Source organism: Hydractinia symbiolongicarpus, chromosome 7, assembly GCF_029227915.1.
Source record: "Hydractinia symbiolongicarpus strain clone_291-10 chromosome 7, HSymV2.1, whole genome shotgun sequence".
Classification (NCBI taxonomy): domain Eukaryota; kingdom Metazoa; phylum Cnidaria; class Hydrozoa; order Anthoathecata; family Hydractiniidae; genus Hydractinia; species Hydractinia symbiolongicarpus.
In genome coordinates this window covers 20,322,228-20,341,215 of record NC_079881.1, presented here as the reverse complement: position 1 = coordinate 20,341,215, position 18,988 = coordinate 20,322,228, and the positions used below count along the sequence as shown (strand labels likewise).

General features: G+C 33.2%; 1 protein-coding gene across 1 annotated transcript in view; it reads left to right on the top strand.

Annotated features, from left to right (window-relative positions):
* Nucleotides 1–18,988, top strand: part of LOC130648403 (dynein beta chain, ciliary-like) — a 52,403-nt gene that overhangs the window by 24,622 nt on the left and 8,793 nt on the right. The window contains exons 14-46 of the mRNA XM_057454451.1: nucleotides 10–417; nucleotides 1,122–1,376; nucleotides 1,514–1,683; nucleotides 2,127–2,349; nucleotides 2,439–2,555; nucleotides 3,048–3,134; nucleotides 3,221–3,411; nucleotides 3,524–3,734; nucleotides 5,269–5,514; nucleotides 8,227–8,451; nucleotides 8,527–8,618; nucleotides 8,840–8,966; nucleotides 9,389–9,541; nucleotides 10,400–10,525; nucleotides 10,766–10,873; nucleotides 11,263–11,555; nucleotides 11,763–11,919; nucleotides 12,148–12,410; nucleotides 12,635–12,773; nucleotides 13,045–13,293; nucleotides 13,448–13,564; nucleotides 13,825–13,957; nucleotides 14,241–14,368; nucleotides 14,638–14,786; nucleotides 15,120–15,402; nucleotides 15,512–15,685; nucleotides 15,832–16,140; nucleotides 16,224–16,391; nucleotides 16,751–16,912; nucleotides 16,999–17,076; nucleotides 17,572–17,733; nucleotides 18,183–18,376; nucleotides 18,607–18,769. Of these exons, the coding sequence (XP_057310434.1) occupies nucleotides 10–417; nucleotides 1,122–1,376; nucleotides 1,514–1,683; nucleotides 2,127–2,349; nucleotides 2,439–2,555; nucleotides 3,048–3,134; nucleotides 3,221–3,411; nucleotides 3,524–3,734; nucleotides 5,269–5,514; nucleotides 8,227–8,451; nucleotides 8,527–8,618; nucleotides 8,840–8,966; nucleotides 9,389–9,541; nucleotides 10,400–10,525; nucleotides 10,766–10,873; nucleotides 11,263–11,555; nucleotides 11,763–11,919; nucleotides 12,148–12,410; nucleotides 12,635–12,773; nucleotides 13,045–13,293; nucleotides 13,448–13,564; nucleotides 13,825–13,957; nucleotides 14,241–14,368; nucleotides 14,638–14,786; nucleotides 15,120–15,402; nucleotides 15,512–15,685; nucleotides 15,832–16,140; nucleotides 16,224–16,391; nucleotides 16,751–16,912; nucleotides 16,999–17,076; nucleotides 17,572–17,733; nucleotides 18,183–18,376; nucleotides 18,607–18,769 (6,060 nt within the window). The remainder of the gene's footprint in view (nucleotides 1–9; nucleotides 418–1,121; nucleotides 1,377–1,513; nucleotides 1,684–2,126; nucleotides 2,350–2,438; nucleotides 2,556–3,047; nucleotides 3,135–3,220; nucleotides 3,412–3,523; nucleotides 3,735–5,268; nucleotides 5,515–8,226; nucleotides 8,452–8,526; nucleotides 8,619–8,839; nucleotides 8,967–9,388; nucleotides 9,542–10,399; nucleotides 10,526–10,765; nucleotides 10,874–11,262; nucleotides 11,556–11,762; nucleotides 11,920–12,147; nucleotides 12,411–12,634; nucleotides 12,774–13,044; nucleotides 13,294–13,447; nucleotides 13,565–13,824; nucleotides 13,958–14,240; nucleotides 14,369–14,637; nucleotides 14,787–15,119; nucleotides 15,403–15,511; nucleotides 15,686–15,831; nucleotides 16,141–16,223; nucleotides 16,392–16,750; nucleotides 16,913–16,998; nucleotides 17,077–17,571; nucleotides 17,734–18,182; nucleotides 18,377–18,606; nucleotides 18,770–18,988) is intronic.

Below are 18,988 nucleotides of genomic sequence, written 5' to 3'. Positions count from 1 at the left end.
AACTTTTAGGAGAAAGAAAGTACAATGAAAAGACGATATGCTGTTGTCACAGAAGGTGGCGAAAAAATCTCAGCGCTTGTCTCTGAAAATGCCACCTTCTTTGGAGCTAATGTTGAAACAAATAATTGGAAAGCATACATAGAATACCTTGATGAAATGGTTGTGGAGGGTTTTTTTCAATGCATACTCTGCTCATTGACATATTTTCTCAACAGCACTGATGTAAAACAATGTCTATTTCCACTTTTTGAAGCTAGACTTGAACTTCAAGCACCTGACATGGTGTTTGTGCCATCATTAGATTTTAATTCAAATGGTGGATTTTTTGATCTAATTGAAGATTTACTAAGTGACGTATACCAACAGTCAGTGTTAGTGAAGCGTCTTGCTTATCACTATGATCATGAAAATTACCTGGTATGTTTTTTCTCTCTCATCTATTTGCTGTAATTGTTTCCCTCTGTTTTATATTTCTTTATTTAACAATTTCTGCATTTCTTTGTAGCCCTATATATACAAGAAATTTGGATTTTTTGCTATGTGTAAATTGACTATGATAAGATATGGTGAGGTCTTAAAGTTCAAAATTTGCTTCTGATTTTATTTGGCAATTAACTAAAATATACTTTTTGGCACACCCTAAAATTTTTTATAATCATTTATATTTTTTCCACATCCTTAAGATTAATTTGGCAAATAATGGTCCTACTTAACTAAATTATATATATATGGTGAAAAGACCTGTAAAGTGCATTTGCAACTACTTTTCTTCTTCTGTGATTATCATCTTTTGAAGCAGTGTGTATTGCAGAGACTTATTGAAACTTTAGGTGGAAATTGACAATATAGGTAAAAATAAATAACTGAATGTAAAACGCATGTATTCTATAGGTATTGGAATTTTATAAATATCATTTATTTGACTTATTATCTTGTGCACTCCTTTATAAAAAGTGTTTTTTCTGGTATATATGTGGTATTGTGGTGTATGGAGAAAGAAACATTTATATGTAGAATTAACCCCTTTGCACACTATGGATTAAGGTTACTACCCTAATTAGGACACTGTTTGCGACTCTTTAAAAAGTAGTTGTACTTGAGTATTACTTAATTTTTTGCAGCCTGATATGGAAGAAGTTGATGAATTGTCAGAAATGCGTCAGGAAATTTTAGATCGTGTTTCTAATGTCATGAACAAAGCATCAGAATATAGAAATTCTTTTAATGTTTACGAATACCTTTGGGTTGACGATCGACACGAGTTTATGCAACAATTTCTTTTGTATGGCCATGTACTTACTCCTGAAGAAATTGAGCAACACGCTGAAGAAAGTGTTCCTGAATGTGCTCCAACTTTAGAACAGTTTAAGGAACAGGTAGAAAAATTTGTCCCTCTCTTGATAATTTTTTTATCCTTTTAATAAATTGTCCAATGACATCAAAGAAATGAAATTACAATACCTTTTGTACATCCCAAATTTATTTTTAATAAGAAAGAGACTTTTTTATTTAGATTGATACTTATGAAAAAATTTACGCTCAAGTGGAGGAAATTAATGCTGTCTGCGTGTTTGATTGCTGGTTTAGAGTGGATGCCAAACCTTTTAAGCAAGCACTGCTTAACATTGTTAAACGATGGAGTTTTATGTTTAAGCAGCATCTTATTGATCATGTTACCAACAGGTAATTTTGTTTTACCAATAATTTATTTACATCAGTTTCTCGCTGCACCAAGATTTGCCGATAAATGTCTTTATGCTGGATGGAATAAGATTATACTTGTTATGAAATAAAGTTGAAAAAAGAATCACCGTTAGCCATTATATGTATAGGAAGTTAAAAGCTTTTCAGGAGGTGTTTTGAGTTATATATTGACAGTCTGAGGTGATTTAGGTGGCAGTTGTTTCTGTATTGATAAAAGTCAAAGAAACTTTATATGAACTTTATAAATTTAAACTTTTGTTCTATTTGTCAGAGGAGTGAAAATTGTAAATGCACCTTTTTCTTCTACTGATTATTGGTGTTGCTTGCAATATTTATACTTTGTTACATCTTAAACGTGCTTGGAAGTTATCAAGGTACATAAAGAGTAAAGGTAAATTAATGTCTTGTCATCTATGATCTAGTTTACAAGATTTAGCAGGCTTCATTAAAACAGCAGATGCTGGTCTAACGAAACCAGTTGAAGAAGGAGACTACGATGGTCTTGTTGAATGTATGGGACACTTAATGGCTGTTAAAGACAGGTCAGCATCAACCGATGCTTTATTTGAACCACTCAAGCAATCCATTGAATTGCTGAAATTATATGATCAAGAGCTCAGTGAAGAAACTCACTCCCTTCTCCAGGTATTTTATTTGATTTTTTTACACTTAATTATGCCAGCTTTTATGAAAGGAAATACTTTTTCTTTACGGCATTATATATTTATTTGCAGGAACTACCTGAGAAATGGAATAACACTAAAAAGATTGGACAGACAGTTAAACAGCATGTTGCCCCCTTACAAGCAACAGAAGTATCTATTATCAGGAGAAAGTGTACTGCTTTTGATGTATGAGTCTTTTTTTACATTCACATTATGACCACATGAAATGGTTTTGTGTTTGAGTAACAAAACAGATTTAAAGCTACAAGGGCCTCCTCTTAAAACCTCTTAAAAGCCGTTTTATGTCTTTTTAAAAAAAACCGTTTCTAAAGTGTTAAAAATGAGTGAGCATCTGTTTTATGTTATTCAGACACAAATAAAGAACAATTATTTCGTAATAATCATGGAAAAAAGGGTAAAATTGGATTTGACAAAACCGCTATAAGCTTAATTCAAAGTCATTAACTTGGTTAATTTAATTGGCATATGAAAGCCACAAATTTCTTTATCTATTGTTTGTTCTTAAAAACTTGTATTTCCAAAACAATGCAGGTAACCAAAGAAAAAATATTTTTTTCAGTTTAAGATTGTTTTTGTAGCTGCAAAAATAACTAGCACTTCTAAAATAACAGACGTTCTTCAGCCATATATAATATGAATCTGGCCCTATTTCTTTAGGTTCGACAACATGAATTTAGAGAAGAGTTTCGTAAGACAGCTCCATTATCTTTCGCTTCCGATGATGTGTACAATCGTATTGATATGGTAATGTTGTAATTTTCGTAAAGCTTGATTTTTCTGGAAAGCAGATTAATCTTTATTTTAATATATTAATCTAATTAATCCTTTAGTGGCATGCAAGAACAGCTGAACTCGAAAATGAAATGGCCGCACTTTCTGAATCAGCCGGCCTGTTTGAAGTAAACATACCTGATTTTAAACAACTGAAAGCATGTCGTAGAGAGGTGATCATGCTCAAAATGCTTTGGGATATGATTGGACTTGTTTTAAGCAGTATTCATGACTGGAAAAAAACTTTATGGTGTGTATATTTTATCCAAGTATTTTTTGCAGTGTTATATTTCATTCTATTCTTATTGATTTTGTGTTGAGCCCCACCTCAAGTCTGCCATACTTTCGCTTGTATTTTTCAGGTTTGACATTGACGTTGAAAATATGGAAATGGATTGTAAGAAATTTGTGAAAGACATCCGTTCACTTGACAAAGAAATGAGGGCATGGGATGCTTTCAATGGTTTGGATTCCACTGTTAAGAATATGATGACCTCTCTGCGAGCTGTTGGTGAACTGCAAAATCCAGCTATACGAGAAAGGCATTGGGAACAGCTCATGCAAGCAACTAAGGTAAGTAAGACATGGTCGTGTGAAATAAACTTCATGTTAGTTTTCTAAGCTTACAGTTAAAAAAGGAAAGCTTTTCTTGATGCAAATCAAACAAAAATTAGAGTTGAAAAATACTTCAAAAATTTTCACCATTTATCCAAGTGATTTTTCTAAAGTAAGGATGAACATATGAGGGCTTATTTACGAACTACAACCTATAATATTCAGTCAAATAATTGTATATTGTCTTTATTATACTTTTGATCCAAATATAATATCTAACATATCAAAAGAGATTTAACTTTATTTTATCAAGGAAAATCTTTTTATTCGCAGAATTTTATAATTATTTTGCTGTAGCTTTTAAAAATAAATGAAAATGTAACCTTCCACTTCCAGGTTTTTACACCTGAAGTTTTTTTACATAACAAAGTTTTTACTTTTGCAGATAGTATTTTTAGTAAGTTTTCCTAGAAATAGCACTGCAACCCATTAAATTGGATAAATAAGAATAAATTTCAACTACTAGAGGGCTCATATATCTACATGCATACCTACCCTTTGCTCTGTAATTTGCACGTTTTTATCCTGAAGCTACTAATTTAGCATAAAGATTATTACTGCCACTTAAAACAATGTTTTTTAAAAGCAATTTAAAGCAATATTTATACCTTGAAAGTCAGATCTGAATGTAAAAATAATGGTATAACTTAAAGTTGAAAAACAAGAAGAAAATGGTTGCAAAGTAAGACATGAAGAATTGTGCAAATTTGTTTTGTTTAAAAAAAGGGACCAGATGTGAAAACGTCCTGTTAGGATGTTTTGTGTGGATGATAAGAATTTCTCAACTCTAAATTTACAAAAGGACAAGCTAGTTTTCTTAAGTTAATGAATAAGCATAACCCTAGGGAGATTCACGTTATTCTTTTTCCCTACATTGCATACCTATGATAATGAATTCTTTATTAACTGTTAGACACAAGGGTGCCAAAATTTACTGGCTATTTCATCTAAACTACGCCTTAAATTTTCATAAATGTATCTGGAAAATATGATAATTTATGTTAGAATTGAGATGGAATTTAAAAATTGACACCATAATACTACTGTATCTAGAGACTCGTTGAATTAAGTTTTAACATATGACGAATCTGATTTTTTCCTATTTTTATTTTTACCTGAAAATTAAGAAAAAACAGATTTCATCTTATGAAGTAGGTCACAACTAGTTATAAAATTTATTTGGCTGTTTCCGACGTGAATTTTTTTTGTGAAATTAATTTTAAGCAGATAGTAGTATTTTGGACAATATTCAAGCTTCTGGTTACACCACAGAGAATCTTGACATTTTTTTTTATGACATACTACAACACTATGCCAAGTTTGAGTCCATTTGGGAAAACTTATCTGAAGTAAGATTTAAGGCTTCAAAAAAAGGGTTTTTAAAGTGACCTTAGTGTAAAAACAGCTTAACTAAATTATATTTGGATACATTGTCTTACTGTTCACATATTTTTTTATTGCTGGTCAAATTATATGATCTTAAATTTTTAAGGTCCAATTTTTAATGGATGAAGACACTTGTCTTGCAGACCTACTGGCATTAAATCTTCATAATTTTGAAGAAGAAGTTCGAAATATTGTAGACAAAGCTACGAAAGAGTTAAGCATGGAAAAAGTGTTGGCTGAATTAAATAACACGTGGTCGGTGATGGAAATCGAGTATGAACAGCACTATCGTACAAAAATATCTCTGTTAAAACCTAGTGAAGAACTGATTGAAACTCTTGAAGATAACCAGGTTTGATATTATGCTAATTTTTTTACATTATACTGTTATACTTTGATTTTTTCGCTTTTTTTTCCTCTGAGATGCTAATACAAGTAGCTAAATGATTAAAATAGAATTTTTAGGAAGTACTAAAATAAGGTAAGCATTTATTGCAGGTGTATTCTGCCATGTTTTCTAGTATTTTGGATGATTTAAATGACTTGGGGGGAAATCTACTTCATTCAGGAATACAAACATTAAAAAATTAAGTTTTAATGGTGTAAGCAATAACCTATGCAAAACCAAAATTGGGTTTGTTATTAGTTGGTTTGTATTATCTTGTGAAGCATGTATAGGAAGGTGCGCTTTTGACAGACAGTTACAGGGATATCGAGGTTTAAATGTTTTTAATGACGTGCTATTGATCCTGAACTGGGTGGGCAGCTTTAGCAAATCTAAAATTCGTCTCGCGTTGCCAATGGTCCACGCAGGGACAAAATAAGTGGATTTGCCACTCATTTCTAAGTTAATTAGCCTCAAAGATGCAATACAATGGCTTTTGTGAATTTAATTGCAATATTAGTAACGTCTAACTAATTGACGTTGTGTATTGTCTTCCATGAATTAAAAATTGCTTAGACCACACACACAGGCTCACTGTACTTAGACTCTTTGATTAACTTGTGGAAATACCCAATTAATTAAAGAGGCAAGCATTTATAGAAATAAATTTTAATGACGTCAGCGATAAGCTACTCATATTTTTCTGTCTCAAATTGTGTCGTTAAAAAGTCGCATATTCATTTACGTAGTTTTTTTAGATTCGAGCTTACGGCAAACTAATGTCTATTCATTCTCTGACGTTTACTGAAATGTTATGTCAGTGTTGATACTTTCCTTTTCACCTTTAGTCTGTTCGTAAGCTTTTATGTATGGTTTTTTTCAAACAAAAAATTTGGCTCAAGGAAAGCTCGTGTAATTTTAATTAATCTTCCTTCTCAATAAAACTGCATTTTTGTGTCTCCTTGATAATAGCCTTTTCCTAAATAGGTATCATAATGCCATGTTTGGAGAAGAAAAAATTTCGTCTCAAACAAGATAAAAATTTAATTTCCAAGCAATTATTTTTAATTCAGGAACATTCATTTGACAATTGCAAAACCTTCCCCTTCTGGAGTTTCTCAAGATACTGCTGTCGTTATTGTTTTCATGTCTTCCTGCATTGACCAACTGGAATCAATAACAAACATCACACATCACACATCACCAATCAACGCCATACTTATATTTGTTTTACAAAGAATCAGCAATTTTCCTTAGCATGTAACATACAATGTCATAATCCTTCATAATGTTAGCTAAATTCTAAGACCTATTTCTTTGAACACGAAGAAGGATTGATTTTATGTAAGCTCTTTCAGAAAGTACAGAATTATAAAGGCAGCTTAGGAAAGGAATTAGGATGAAAAAACTAATTATATTTTGACCAATATCTTCCATTGTGTAGTGAGTAAAACACTGATAAGGTAACAACTACTTATTGCTTCTAAAACGGATAGATTGTTCCAGCTCTACAGATAAGTTGTCTGAGATATGGTCTCAGATGGCCCCTAGATACTCAGGCGGATATCGATGCCAGTTATTTCCACTTGTTTCAATGTAATTTGGCCTCAAACTTAAAAGTGTAATTTTATTTAAAGTGTAAGGTCTAATCCACTGATGTTGTGCTGTAACGTTGAAAATGTTGACAAATACTGTAAATACTCGAGGTGCTTATTTAAAATTTTGACTTTTGGTGTGGGTGCTTACTCAAGAGGGGGTTACAAAATAAATCTAATTTTTTGTGCTAGAGCTTTCTTTTTAATGAACTTCTTAAAATGGAAGATAGATACCGTAATTCCTCTTTTTAGCCCCCTCTCTTTATTTACCCCCCCCCCTTTATTAAGCCCCCACCCCCAAAAAAATAAAATAAAATAAAAAAAGTTATAGTAGTCAAAGAAATTCGATATTATTCGTTGATTTAACGTCGCATACAACGATATCCATATGCTGCAGTTTTAAATTTTTTCTTCTCAAAGTTTTGTTTGCAAAATATCTGTGGTATGTTCCAAGCACTACAAGCTCACCTTCCAATTGTCTCTGACCATATGATAATGAAACAGATGAAGTTAACATTATGTATTAATTTGAAAAAGAGATTTTGTTTAAAATTCTATTATTTATTTAGCCCCCCTTCCTTTATTTAGCTCCCCTTCTATTGAGCTCCCCGTCTAAAACCTCCAGAATTTAATAAGCCCCCAGGGGCTAAAAAGAGAAATCACGGTATAAACATTTTGACATGAAATTTCATGTTGTAAATGATTTTAAGAAGAAAGCTGTTTTGAGTAAGAGATTATTTTTTCTATTTTCCAAAATATTCGAAAAAGCGCTTCTTCAAGAGAGGCACTTAATAAAAATTACTAAAACGGGTGGTCACTTATTTGAAGTTGGTGCTTAATCAAGCTTTTATGGAAAGACAATTACCTATATCAAAGAAAAATAAAGATATTCACATTGCCTAATACCACCACACTCACTTGTTAACACTGTTGGCAATTATGTATTTCTTTTTTTTTAATTCTGTAGTCGAAGGTATAGTGTTGTTATATACTGCTTGTTTTGTTCTAATTAAAAAACACTGTCCCTTGTCTTATGTATGAAAGCTATCAATCAAGTAACTTAATATCAGTTTTTTTTGCTTAGGTTCAACTTCAAAATTTAATGACGTCCAAGTATATTGCCCATTTTTTAAAAGAAGTCTCCACCTGGCAAAAACAGTTATCCACTGTTGATGTTGTTATCACAATTTGGATGGAAGTACAGCGTGCATGGTCACATTTAGAAAGTATTTTCATTGGCTCTGATGACATCAGGTCACAGTTGCCAGAAGATTCTGCAAGATTTGATGGAGTAGACGCCGACTTTAAGGTTTCTTTTGTAAAAAAATATTGTTTTACCATTGATTGCGTTTTTGTTTTCATTGCATAATTAAAACAATTTTAGGAACTTGCTATTGATGCAGCGAGAACACCGAATGTTGTTACATGCTGCACCAAAGCTGGTCTTTATGAGAAACTTGAAGATATACAAGCGAGGTAAGCGTTAGCTATTAAGAATTAGTTTGTCATGACGTCAGAAAATTGAGTGCCTATATACCTCTGATATTTGTGCATATTAAAGCACTTCTTGTTAGTTGTAAAAAAATACATACTAATCCCATTTGGAACTGCTATTTCTTAAATGCATATGTGTACAATTTATATACACCATAGAACATCTTTTTTCTAATTCATTATTATTAAATCTATTTTTTTAGATTAAGTAAATGCGAAAAAGCATTAGCCGAATATCTTGAAACAAAAAGACTAGCATTTCCTAGATTCTACTTTGTTTCACCTGCTGATTTGCTTGACATTCTTTCAAAAGGAAACCAACCTCTTGAGGTATGTTGCCCAGAGTCTTTTGGTTTCCAGGAGTTTAGTGTGTATTTTCTTTATGGGTTGGTTCTATTCAGTTTTTTTGCAAAATAATACTTTACAACATCTTTTTTCCAACAAATAAAATGGCTCTTTTAGCTCGACAGTGTGTCACATATCATGATTCTTATAACAAGTACAGTATTCTCATACTTCAGTGTGTATAAAAGAGACATGCTTTTAAGAATTGACATTAGTACTACATCACAGTTTACTACAAAAGCATTTCTTTTGTATTTCTACTGAATTTTAGCGTCCTTTTACTGTTGTACACTGTATGGTTTACAAAATATGATTCATTAGTTATTGAGGTGTACTCTGTGTGCATCCAAGCTACTGGCAAGATGCAGTAGTAACATCGTATTACAAGTTTGAGTTGCGCTTTATAGGTTTGCAATCATCTAGCCAAGCTATTTGACAACATGGCATCATTGGAGTTCACCAAAAAAGATGATGGTTCTTGTACCAAAGAAGCGATTGGCATGTATAGTAAAGAAGGAGAATATGTACAGTTTAGCAAACCTTTTATGTGTACGGGACAGGTACGATTTCTGTTATTGAGTTGAAAATTTTTTTTTTTTAAATAACTCAAACAGCCATCTTCAATAAATTTATAGATAGTACTAACCGTACACGCAACAATATTGTTTGCCAATAAAATAATGATAACAAGTCCTTCGTAAATATGTTCTGGTTATTTAAAGAGATAAAAAACCCAAGAAAAAAAGATGTGAAAAGAATGTAGAAATGTTTTTCAACAAAGATGTTTTTCAACTACTGTAAAACAAGTTGAAAAGTTAAATAATAAAGTTAAATTTAGGCCTTATAGTATGTCAGAGTGTCTACCAAGCCTTAAAACCTTTAAAATCAGACTAGATAACCTTGTAATGCAAGAAAATCCATAATTCTCTGAAGAAAAATCTTGAAAACTTGAAATAACTTGCCTAGTGTTGTCGCTCTGTTTGTTAATTTTTCTTTGTCAAATCCTTTAATGGTTTCAAATTTTCAGCATATTGTCATTTTTGGGAGAACGTTAAGATCTCGCAAAAAATTATAGTTGAAAACATACTTGAAAAATGGCAGACAAAAATGTTCGTTTATCCGACAAACTATCGTTTCAATATAATACTGTTTATCATTTTTCAATTAAAAGAAAAGAATTCTTAAAAAAAAAACCCTTTTACTAACAACCAGAGTTTTTAAAATGACGCAAATGCGAAATAAGTTTTGATGTATGTTAAAACCGTCACGAAGGCAGTAAAGAAGGCTCTGCAACCTGAAAATACCATAGAATTTGGATATTTGCTCAAAAATCTTATGATAGCAGTTAAAGAAAAAAGTAAATGTCGTTTGTAGTTATCCTATTGTATATTTTTGTTTGCTCTTTGCCTCTTTTACAGGTTGAAGTGTGGCTAATGACATTGCTTAAGTGCATGCAATCCACGATCCGGCATGAGTTGTCAGAAGGTGTTGTGTCGTATGAAGAAAAGCCCAGAGATCAGTGGTTGTTTGACTATCCAGCACAAGTATGATTGTCTTCTTTAAACTAAAACTAATATGTTAAGAGCAGGCTTACAAGTAAAATATAGTTTGCATAATTGGTACATATCCAAGTACTGAATTATGTTCGTAGGGGTTATTTCTGCAATCAGATATGAAACAAAAAAATTCAGGTGTTTTTGCCAATTATAATTTTTTCGCATAAGGTTAATGATGTGTTATTTCATTAAGGTAATTATACTTTTTAACGTGTTATACTTTTCAAGGTTTCTCTTTGTGGCACTCAAATCTGGTGGACAACTGAAGTTGGTATTTCTTTCAGCAGACTAGAAGAAGGTTATGAAAATGCTATGAAGGATTATAACAAAAAACAGGTATGTTGTTGGTGTGACAGATGGTTTTGCGGATTTTCTCACATTGTTTACCAAGCGTTACAAAAGTGATGAACAAAGGTCTTGAAGGTTGTAAATTGAATTCAAAATTCCCATCTTTGTGGCACAGGAAATTAAAGTGTGAGATAACTAGGGCAACATACCTAACACTATACACTCTTGATCTGATACATGACTTTGATTATTATTGTACAGCCTAACCTATGCAATAAACAAGAACCTTGAAACTTCCTGAATTATCTGAAATTTTATTCAGCTCCTTAAATCCGTTCTATACCTCATGTGGTTAGCACATAAAAGTGTACTTAAGGAGAATAAATAGTCTGAAATATAAATAGAAAATTATTCACATTCTTCTGTTATTTATTTAGATTCATCAACTCAATACTTTAATCACACATTTAATTGGTGACCTGACGCCAGGTGATCGGCAGAAAATTATGACCATATGTACAATTGATGTACATGCTCGAGATGTTGTGGCAAAATTAATTTCGCAAAAAATCGACAATTCCCAAGCATTTTTATGGTTAAGTCAATTGCGGCATAGATGGGATGACAATAGTGGACATTGTTATGTTAATATTTGTGATGCACAATTCACCTATTCTTATGAATATCTTGGAAACACTCCTCGACTCGTCATTACACCATTGACTGATAGGTACGTTTTTAAGCTTTAAAAGTTTGTTTTAGTCTAAACTAATGTTTTTATGGAGTACCGAGTGGTCTCGGTATGGGATTTTAAGAAATATATGTCTGCCAAAATGTTCTGAGATCGTCTATGTAAAAATGTTGACTTTATTTGGAAATGGTATACCTGAGATGCCATACTTTTCACCTTCATAACAACAGCGTAATCTTTTTTTAGATGTTACATCACGTTGACTCAGTCACTTCATTTAAACATGAGTGGCGCCCCCGCAGGTCCAGCTGGTACTGGCAAAACTGAAACAACCAAGGATTTAGGTCGTGCACTTGGTATCATGGTCTATGTCTTTAATTGCTCTGAACAGATGGACTATAAGGTAATTTTGTTTGCTTGTAATTTTTTCTTTAATTTTTTTTTTAGTTTTTACTAATTGGTTTTTCGTTTATGGTAACTCATCCTGCTGAAACTACGATCATTGAATGTAACTCTACAAATAATAAATTTAAATGTGTTATTTATTTACATTTACTTTCCCTGTACAAGTTTATAGATTGTATAGATTGCTTTGTGTCTGTCTGTATATAAAATGCTTTTTTGTCTATAGAGTTGTGGAAATATCTACAAAGGTCTTGCTCAAACAGGAGCTTGGGGTTGTTTTGATGAGTTCAATCGAATTTCTATTGAAGTGCTCTCCGTGATTGCAGTACAAGTGAAATCAATACAAGACGCTATTCGTGATAAAAAGAAGAGATTTATCTTCCAAGGAGAAGAGATTTCATTGATTCCAACTGTTGGTATATGGATTACAATGAATCCTGGTTATGCCGGACGAACAGAGCTTCCAGAGAATCTTAAATCACTTTTCAGGTATATAATTGTTTATGAAGTAACCCATGTTTTATCAAATATTATTTTTCTAATAAATTGCAAAGAAGTAACCAGTGGTGGTAACTCAAAAAACACTGTTTTCTCTTGTCTTTTAAAACTAATATTTTTTTTAAAAAACCACTAACAATCTTAATAGCAAGACTCTCGTGTATTGAACTAACACAGACATCTCCTTCCTCACTTTAACTTTATTGCTTCCTTAGACCTTGTGCTATGGTTGTTCCTGATTTCGAGCTTATTTGCGAAATTATGCTGGTGGCAGAAGGTTTTGTGGAAGCAAGACTACTTGCTCGAAAATTTATCACGTTATACACTCTTTGCAAGGAATTGTTATCAAAGCAGGTTTGTCATAAACTGACTAGTGCGACCTGTTGGGTATTACCCTACTCGGTTTAGCAGTTTTAACGTAAAAGATTTCTAACAGAAGTCCAAATCTCAATACCATTAGCAGTTGAAACTCGATTGGCTTATTTATAAAAATAAAAATGGCTAGTGGACTAGAGAAAGTGTTTGGTTAGTTGCAAACGTCTGAGTGGAAGCATCAACTGCTACAATAGAACTTAGTGTAAGTGAATGATGGATCGATTAAGTAAATGTCTATCTACCTGTTTAGGACCACTATGATTGGGGTCTTCGTGCTATCAAGTCAGTCTTGGTAGTTGCTGGTGCGTTAAAAAGAAGTGACAAAGGTAGACCAGAAGATCAAGTGCTAATGAGAGCATTGCGTGACTTTAACATTCCCAAAATTGTAACTGACGATCTGCCTGTGTTCATGGGATTAATTGGTGATTTGTTTCCAGCAATGGATGTGCCAAGGAAAAGAGATATGGATTTTGAAGCAGAAATCAGACAAGCCGTGGTGGTATGACAAAATTATTTGTTTTGTGTTGTGACCACTTTGTGTCTGTTTTTAATGATTTATGTTTTTTACGTTTTAGAAAGTAAAATAATAAACAAAGAAAAAAAATTAACAAACTTATTACGCTTACCTTAACTCATCGTTTTTCTCTATGTAGGATCTTAAACTGCAGCAAGAAGACAGCTTCGTTTTAAAAGTTGTCCAACTTCAAGAACTACTTGAAGTACGCCACTCAGTGTTCGTCATTGGAGCTGCTGGTACCGGAAAGTCGCAGGTATGCTAAAAAGTAGCATCGTCTCTTTCCAATGTCTAAAATTTCGAATTTCTTACTAAAGAGCATAAAATGTCTTTTGTCAAAAAAGCTCTTGCTTACCACAATTACTGCTGAATAATGTGTTTAGGCCAAACATTTGTTTAATGAAAATATTTTCATTTGAAATATAACTTTTTTGTACCTGAGGGATTAAATTAAGTACCTATATTTAGAATAAAATATATTTTGTAATTTCGGTTTGGAGTTGTTGTAATTTTCAGGTGATTAAAACGCTAAACAAGACATACCAGAATCAGAAAAAGAAACCTCATTTGATGGATATGAATCCAAAGGCTGTCACAGCTGATGAATTGTTTGGCTATATAAATCCAGCAACACGAGAGTGGAAAGATGGTAAGACTCTCACGTAGAATGAGTAACACGTTATTTAATGAAGACTAGTTGGTTTCCTCTACCATTTGAAATTAAGTATGCAAAGGGAAACATTTGAAATAAGTTATATTATAATACCCGTATACGTCTGTCACGCAGAATGGCACCGCAAATGCGGTATAAATAGGACGGGCAAACCCGTGGGGTTTTTTTTTACGTGCCACCGACTATTCTTATTTATTATCTCTTATTGCAGCTTGCTAGCAAATATCAGTTCACTTTTAAAATATATTGCTCCTTGCAGGTTTGTTTTCTGTGGCTATGAGAGATCTCGCTAATATATCAAGCAATTCACCGAAATGGATTGTTCTTGATGGAGACATCGACCCCATGTGGATCGAATCTTTGAATACTGTCATGGATGATAACAAGGTTTGTCGTCAACATTCTTTATGTTTTATGAATGGAAGAATTTGACGGAGTTAAAATAAAATGAATGTGTATGATATTTTGACTTACTGTGTGAAAGTGTATTGTGCATTATCTAATTTGCCGGTAACTGAACTAAAAACCGTTTATAAATCAATGCAATTTTTTACAAAATTTATTCTGATTTTTAAATCATATCGCAAAAGAACTCCCAGTTGGAAGTAAGCATAATTCAGAATATCATTTTGTTCCATTTTTTTCTTTTTTTCTAGGTGTTGACATTGGCCAGCAATGAACGTATACCGCTTTCACCATCTATGAGATTGATTTTTGAGATTGGGGATTTAAAGACAGCCACGCCCGCTACTGTATCTCGTGCTGGTATCCTGTTTTTAAATTACGCTGATGTTGGATGGAATCCGTAAGTGAAAACGTTAAACGGAAATCGTCTTTCATTAGCATTCTCTTTTCTTTTAAACGACCAAAAAAAATTGAAAAACAGAAAGCAGGTTTTTTTAGGCAAGGCTTATGTCAGTAGTATTGCAAGCAAAGATTAGGAAGTGCTATCTCACCCTGCAGCTTTTATCGAATTTTTATCGGATTATTTGTTGAAGTAGTATATATTTGCTGGTATACGAATATAAAGTTGGCTATACAGAGTATAATTATAGACTGATACTATGCTTAGTCCTGTTTTTTTATATTCAAATGCTGCAAATGACATGATGAAGTTATTACGGGATATTTATTTCAGGTATGTGCAAAGCTGGATTGATAGAAGAGAGGTGCAGTCTGAAAAAGCAAACTTGCAAATTCTTTTTGACAAATATGTTCCATCTTGTTTGGATACACTGCGTGTTCGCTTCAAAAAGATAACACCTATCGTGGACATCAGCATGATTCAGATGTTGTGTTATCTGTTAGAAGTGCTTTTGACACCTGAAAACACCCCTCCGGATTCCAGCAAGGAATTATATGAGCTGTATTTCATTTTTGCTGCAATTTGGGCATTTGGTGGAAGCATGTTTCAAGACCAGGTTAATATATTTTTGTTTCAAAAAGCATGCAGCTTTCGTATGGTATTGAATAAATTAATATTGCAATCTTGACACTGCAGTTTTGTCTGTAACAGTGCGTTTTATTTAGTTGACAGATTATCGTGTGGAGTTTTCGAAATGGTGGACTACTGAATTCAAAACTATCAAGTTTCCTTCCGCTGGTACTGTGTTTGATTATTGTATCGATCCAGAAACGCATAAATTTGTCCCGTGGTTGGAAAAAGTGCCAGAGTTTATGTTCGATCCTGAAATGCCCTTACAGGTGAGGGATGTTTACATTTTGAAGTTCTCATTCTTCATTTTCCTTCGTATTTTTTTTTCTTGATGGAGCTTTGTTCATATTTGTAAGTTATACAGCATGCCTTACATGTAGTTGAGACGTAATGTAATTATTTTTCCCCTCTGTAGGCTGTTTTGGTGCACACTGCAGAGACAATACGAATCCGTTACTTCATGGATCTATTAATGGAAACGAAGCGTCCCATCATGCTCGTTGGTAATGCTGGCTGTGGCAAGACAGTCTTAGCAGGAGAGAAATTTTCCTCTTTAGATCCTGATAAAATGTTAGTGACCAACGTACCGTTTAATTATTACACAACATCTGCCATGTTGCAGCAAGTGCTGGAAAAACCTTTGGAGAAAAAGGCAGGACGAAATTATGGTCCACCTGGTGCTAAACGTTTGGTCTACTTCATCGATGACATGAACATGCCAGAAGTGAGTGATGTAACGGTTCCTATATGTCTAAATATTAGGCATACTCATCAAAATCATTAAAATATGTATGTATTTGACTTTAGGTCGACACGTACGGAACTGTCCAACCTCATACGTTGATCAGACAACATTTAGATTACAGCCATTGGTACGACAGACAAAAAATTACATTGAAAGAAGTTCATAATTGTCAATATGTTGCCTGTATGAATCCTACTTCTGGTAGTTTCACAATAAATCCTCGCTTACAGGTACTCCTGACATTATTTTTTTCATATTAAGGAAAAAATCCCATTGACCAATACAATATACAACTTCAATTATAAGTTAAATGCAAGGTATATAAGAGTAAAGGATAATTTTTTGGAAAAAAAAGCAAACTTAAGATTTTTTTGTGGAAACAAAGCAAAGGAAAAAGTTTTTACAGAAAACTATTAATTTTCATGAGTACTAATTGTCAAAAGTAATTCTTTTTCGGCTTTCTATTTTTGCTGTTCATAGGAGGTTTAGGTCGACAAAACAAATTGCGCGACAACCTTTACAAAGGTCGGCGTTTAGCAACAAAGTTAGCAAATTGTACTGATATTTTATTAGCACCTTTTTTTTGCAGCGTCACTTCTGTGTGTTTGCCATCAGTTTTCCTGGTGCTGACGCTTTAAAGACAATTTACTTAAACATTTTAAATGGACACATGGCATCGTCTGAATTTCCACCAGCTGTCTCAAAAGTAGGAGAACGCCTCGTTGAAGCCGCAGTCGCTTTTAATACAAAGGTAACATCTTTTTATGTGTATTTTTTAGTTGCCCTGTTTAAAGTAATTATCGTCGAAGCAATGGTGTTTTTCTTTTCTTTTTATAGATTACAAGTTCATTTTTACCTACGGCAGTAAAGTTTCATTACATTTTTAATTTGCGAGATTTATCAAATATATTTCAGGTAGATTTATACATACATGTTATATTCGCATGTTGTTTTGGCAGTTCGATATGCTAAAAATGAATAACTAAGTAAGTTTTACGTATAGGTAATGATAAAGGTGAGAGGGCACGAAGTTTATGATGTTTGACTTACTAAAATAAACGTGTCTTTTCGGACGGATCTAATCTCGTGACTCAACAGATTCTTATGCTCATTCTATTCATCACAAGCGCTTTCATTGAGATGTATTTTCCTCTCAAATTATTACTTGCATGATATCCCCATGTATATGTTTACTTCATTCACCAATTAATAAATTAAAAACACGTAAAATACTATGTCAAGGATCGTTAACTATTCCACCTAGAACCGTGGTAACTTTAAATCGTGTGCAAAAACACGCGAACCACAGTAAAATAAGAAAAATCTGGAAATCAAGCTGCCTAGAAACAGAACTAAAAGAAAGTCAATATCCAGTGATTTTCCATTCTCTACCTTTTAATACTTTCATAGGGTATTTTATTTTCAACAAAAGAATGTATCAAGTCTCCTGTTGATTTGGTTCGAATATGGAATCACGAATGTGACCGGGTTTACTGTGACAAATTTCTTGACATCAAAGATATAGAACTCTACGACAAGTTACAATCCGACTTCAACAAAAAATTGTTTGATGTAAGCAATAATTTATTATAATCTGTCTTTCATAGATTGTAGTCAAATGTTGCGGTAGGGAATTTTAAGGCGTACAATCTTGGTTAAAATATGTTGAAACAAGACAGCTAGATGCGAAGTTCGCCAACACAAGTATTGCGTAGGCTATTTCTATATTAGATTCACGCATTTCGAACTTGTCAATGTTCAAAGTGGAATTAGGACTTAGGTTATTTGGTATATTCCAAATTCTTAAGATGTGCTAATTGTTGCTGACGTCAGCATAGCCATTTTTCACAAATTTTCGGGGCTCTAGTGGGCCCCGATGTGGATTATTTTAGTGTGCAGACGTACTAGAGAATGTGACTAGCAACTTTTCAAAACTTTCTGCCTGGCCTACATGTGCGCAAGTGCCGGCTGCGGAGCATTGTCTGTTTGACACTTGTCAATATTTCTTATTTCATATACAGGACATGGATGAGGAAGCTTTGAACAAGAAGCCCCTTCTCTTCTCGCATTTTGCTGGTGGTATTGGAGAACCGAAGTATTTACCTGTGTCTGGTTGGGATGAACTGTCAAAGCTTCTCACTGAAGCACTTGATAGTCACAATGAAATTAATGCGATTATGAATTTAGTGCTATTTGAAGATGCTATGTGCCACATGTGAGATCTATTTCTATTATTTTGTTGACTGTTTTTCTTTATTTTTGCTATCCTTGGCAACTCTTCCTACCAAAAACGTGTCGATGGTCACTCCGATTGAGTTTTATCCAATGAATTTTGATTAAAAACTGATTTAACTTTTTGTTTCGGTTGTTGATAACTTCAAACGCTTGATACCTTCAGCAACATAAAAGTTCAGTTTTAATTCTCTTTGTTTATCTTTCGTATAGCTGTCGTATTAATCGCATTCTCGAGTCGCCACGTGGCAATGCATTGTTAGTCGGTGTTGGTGGGAGCGGCAAACAAAGTTTAGCCCGTCTTGCTGCTTATATCAGCGCCCTTGAGGTATTCCAGATCACGCTGAGGAAAGGTTACAGTATAGCGGATTTGAAGGTATGTCTAGCTGCAAAAGAAAAAAGAGTCTTGTTGTCATGATGTGCTAATTCTTTATTTGTATGTCTCATCTCTTAAATGATATTTTATCATTTTATCCTAGGACTTCCAGAAGAGTGTATTTTAAAAAGTATAATTGTAATCTTAGAAAATCAAATGAAAGTGAAAATAAATTTAATGTTTAAAAGTTTATATATTCCTGTCACCCATTCTTTAGAA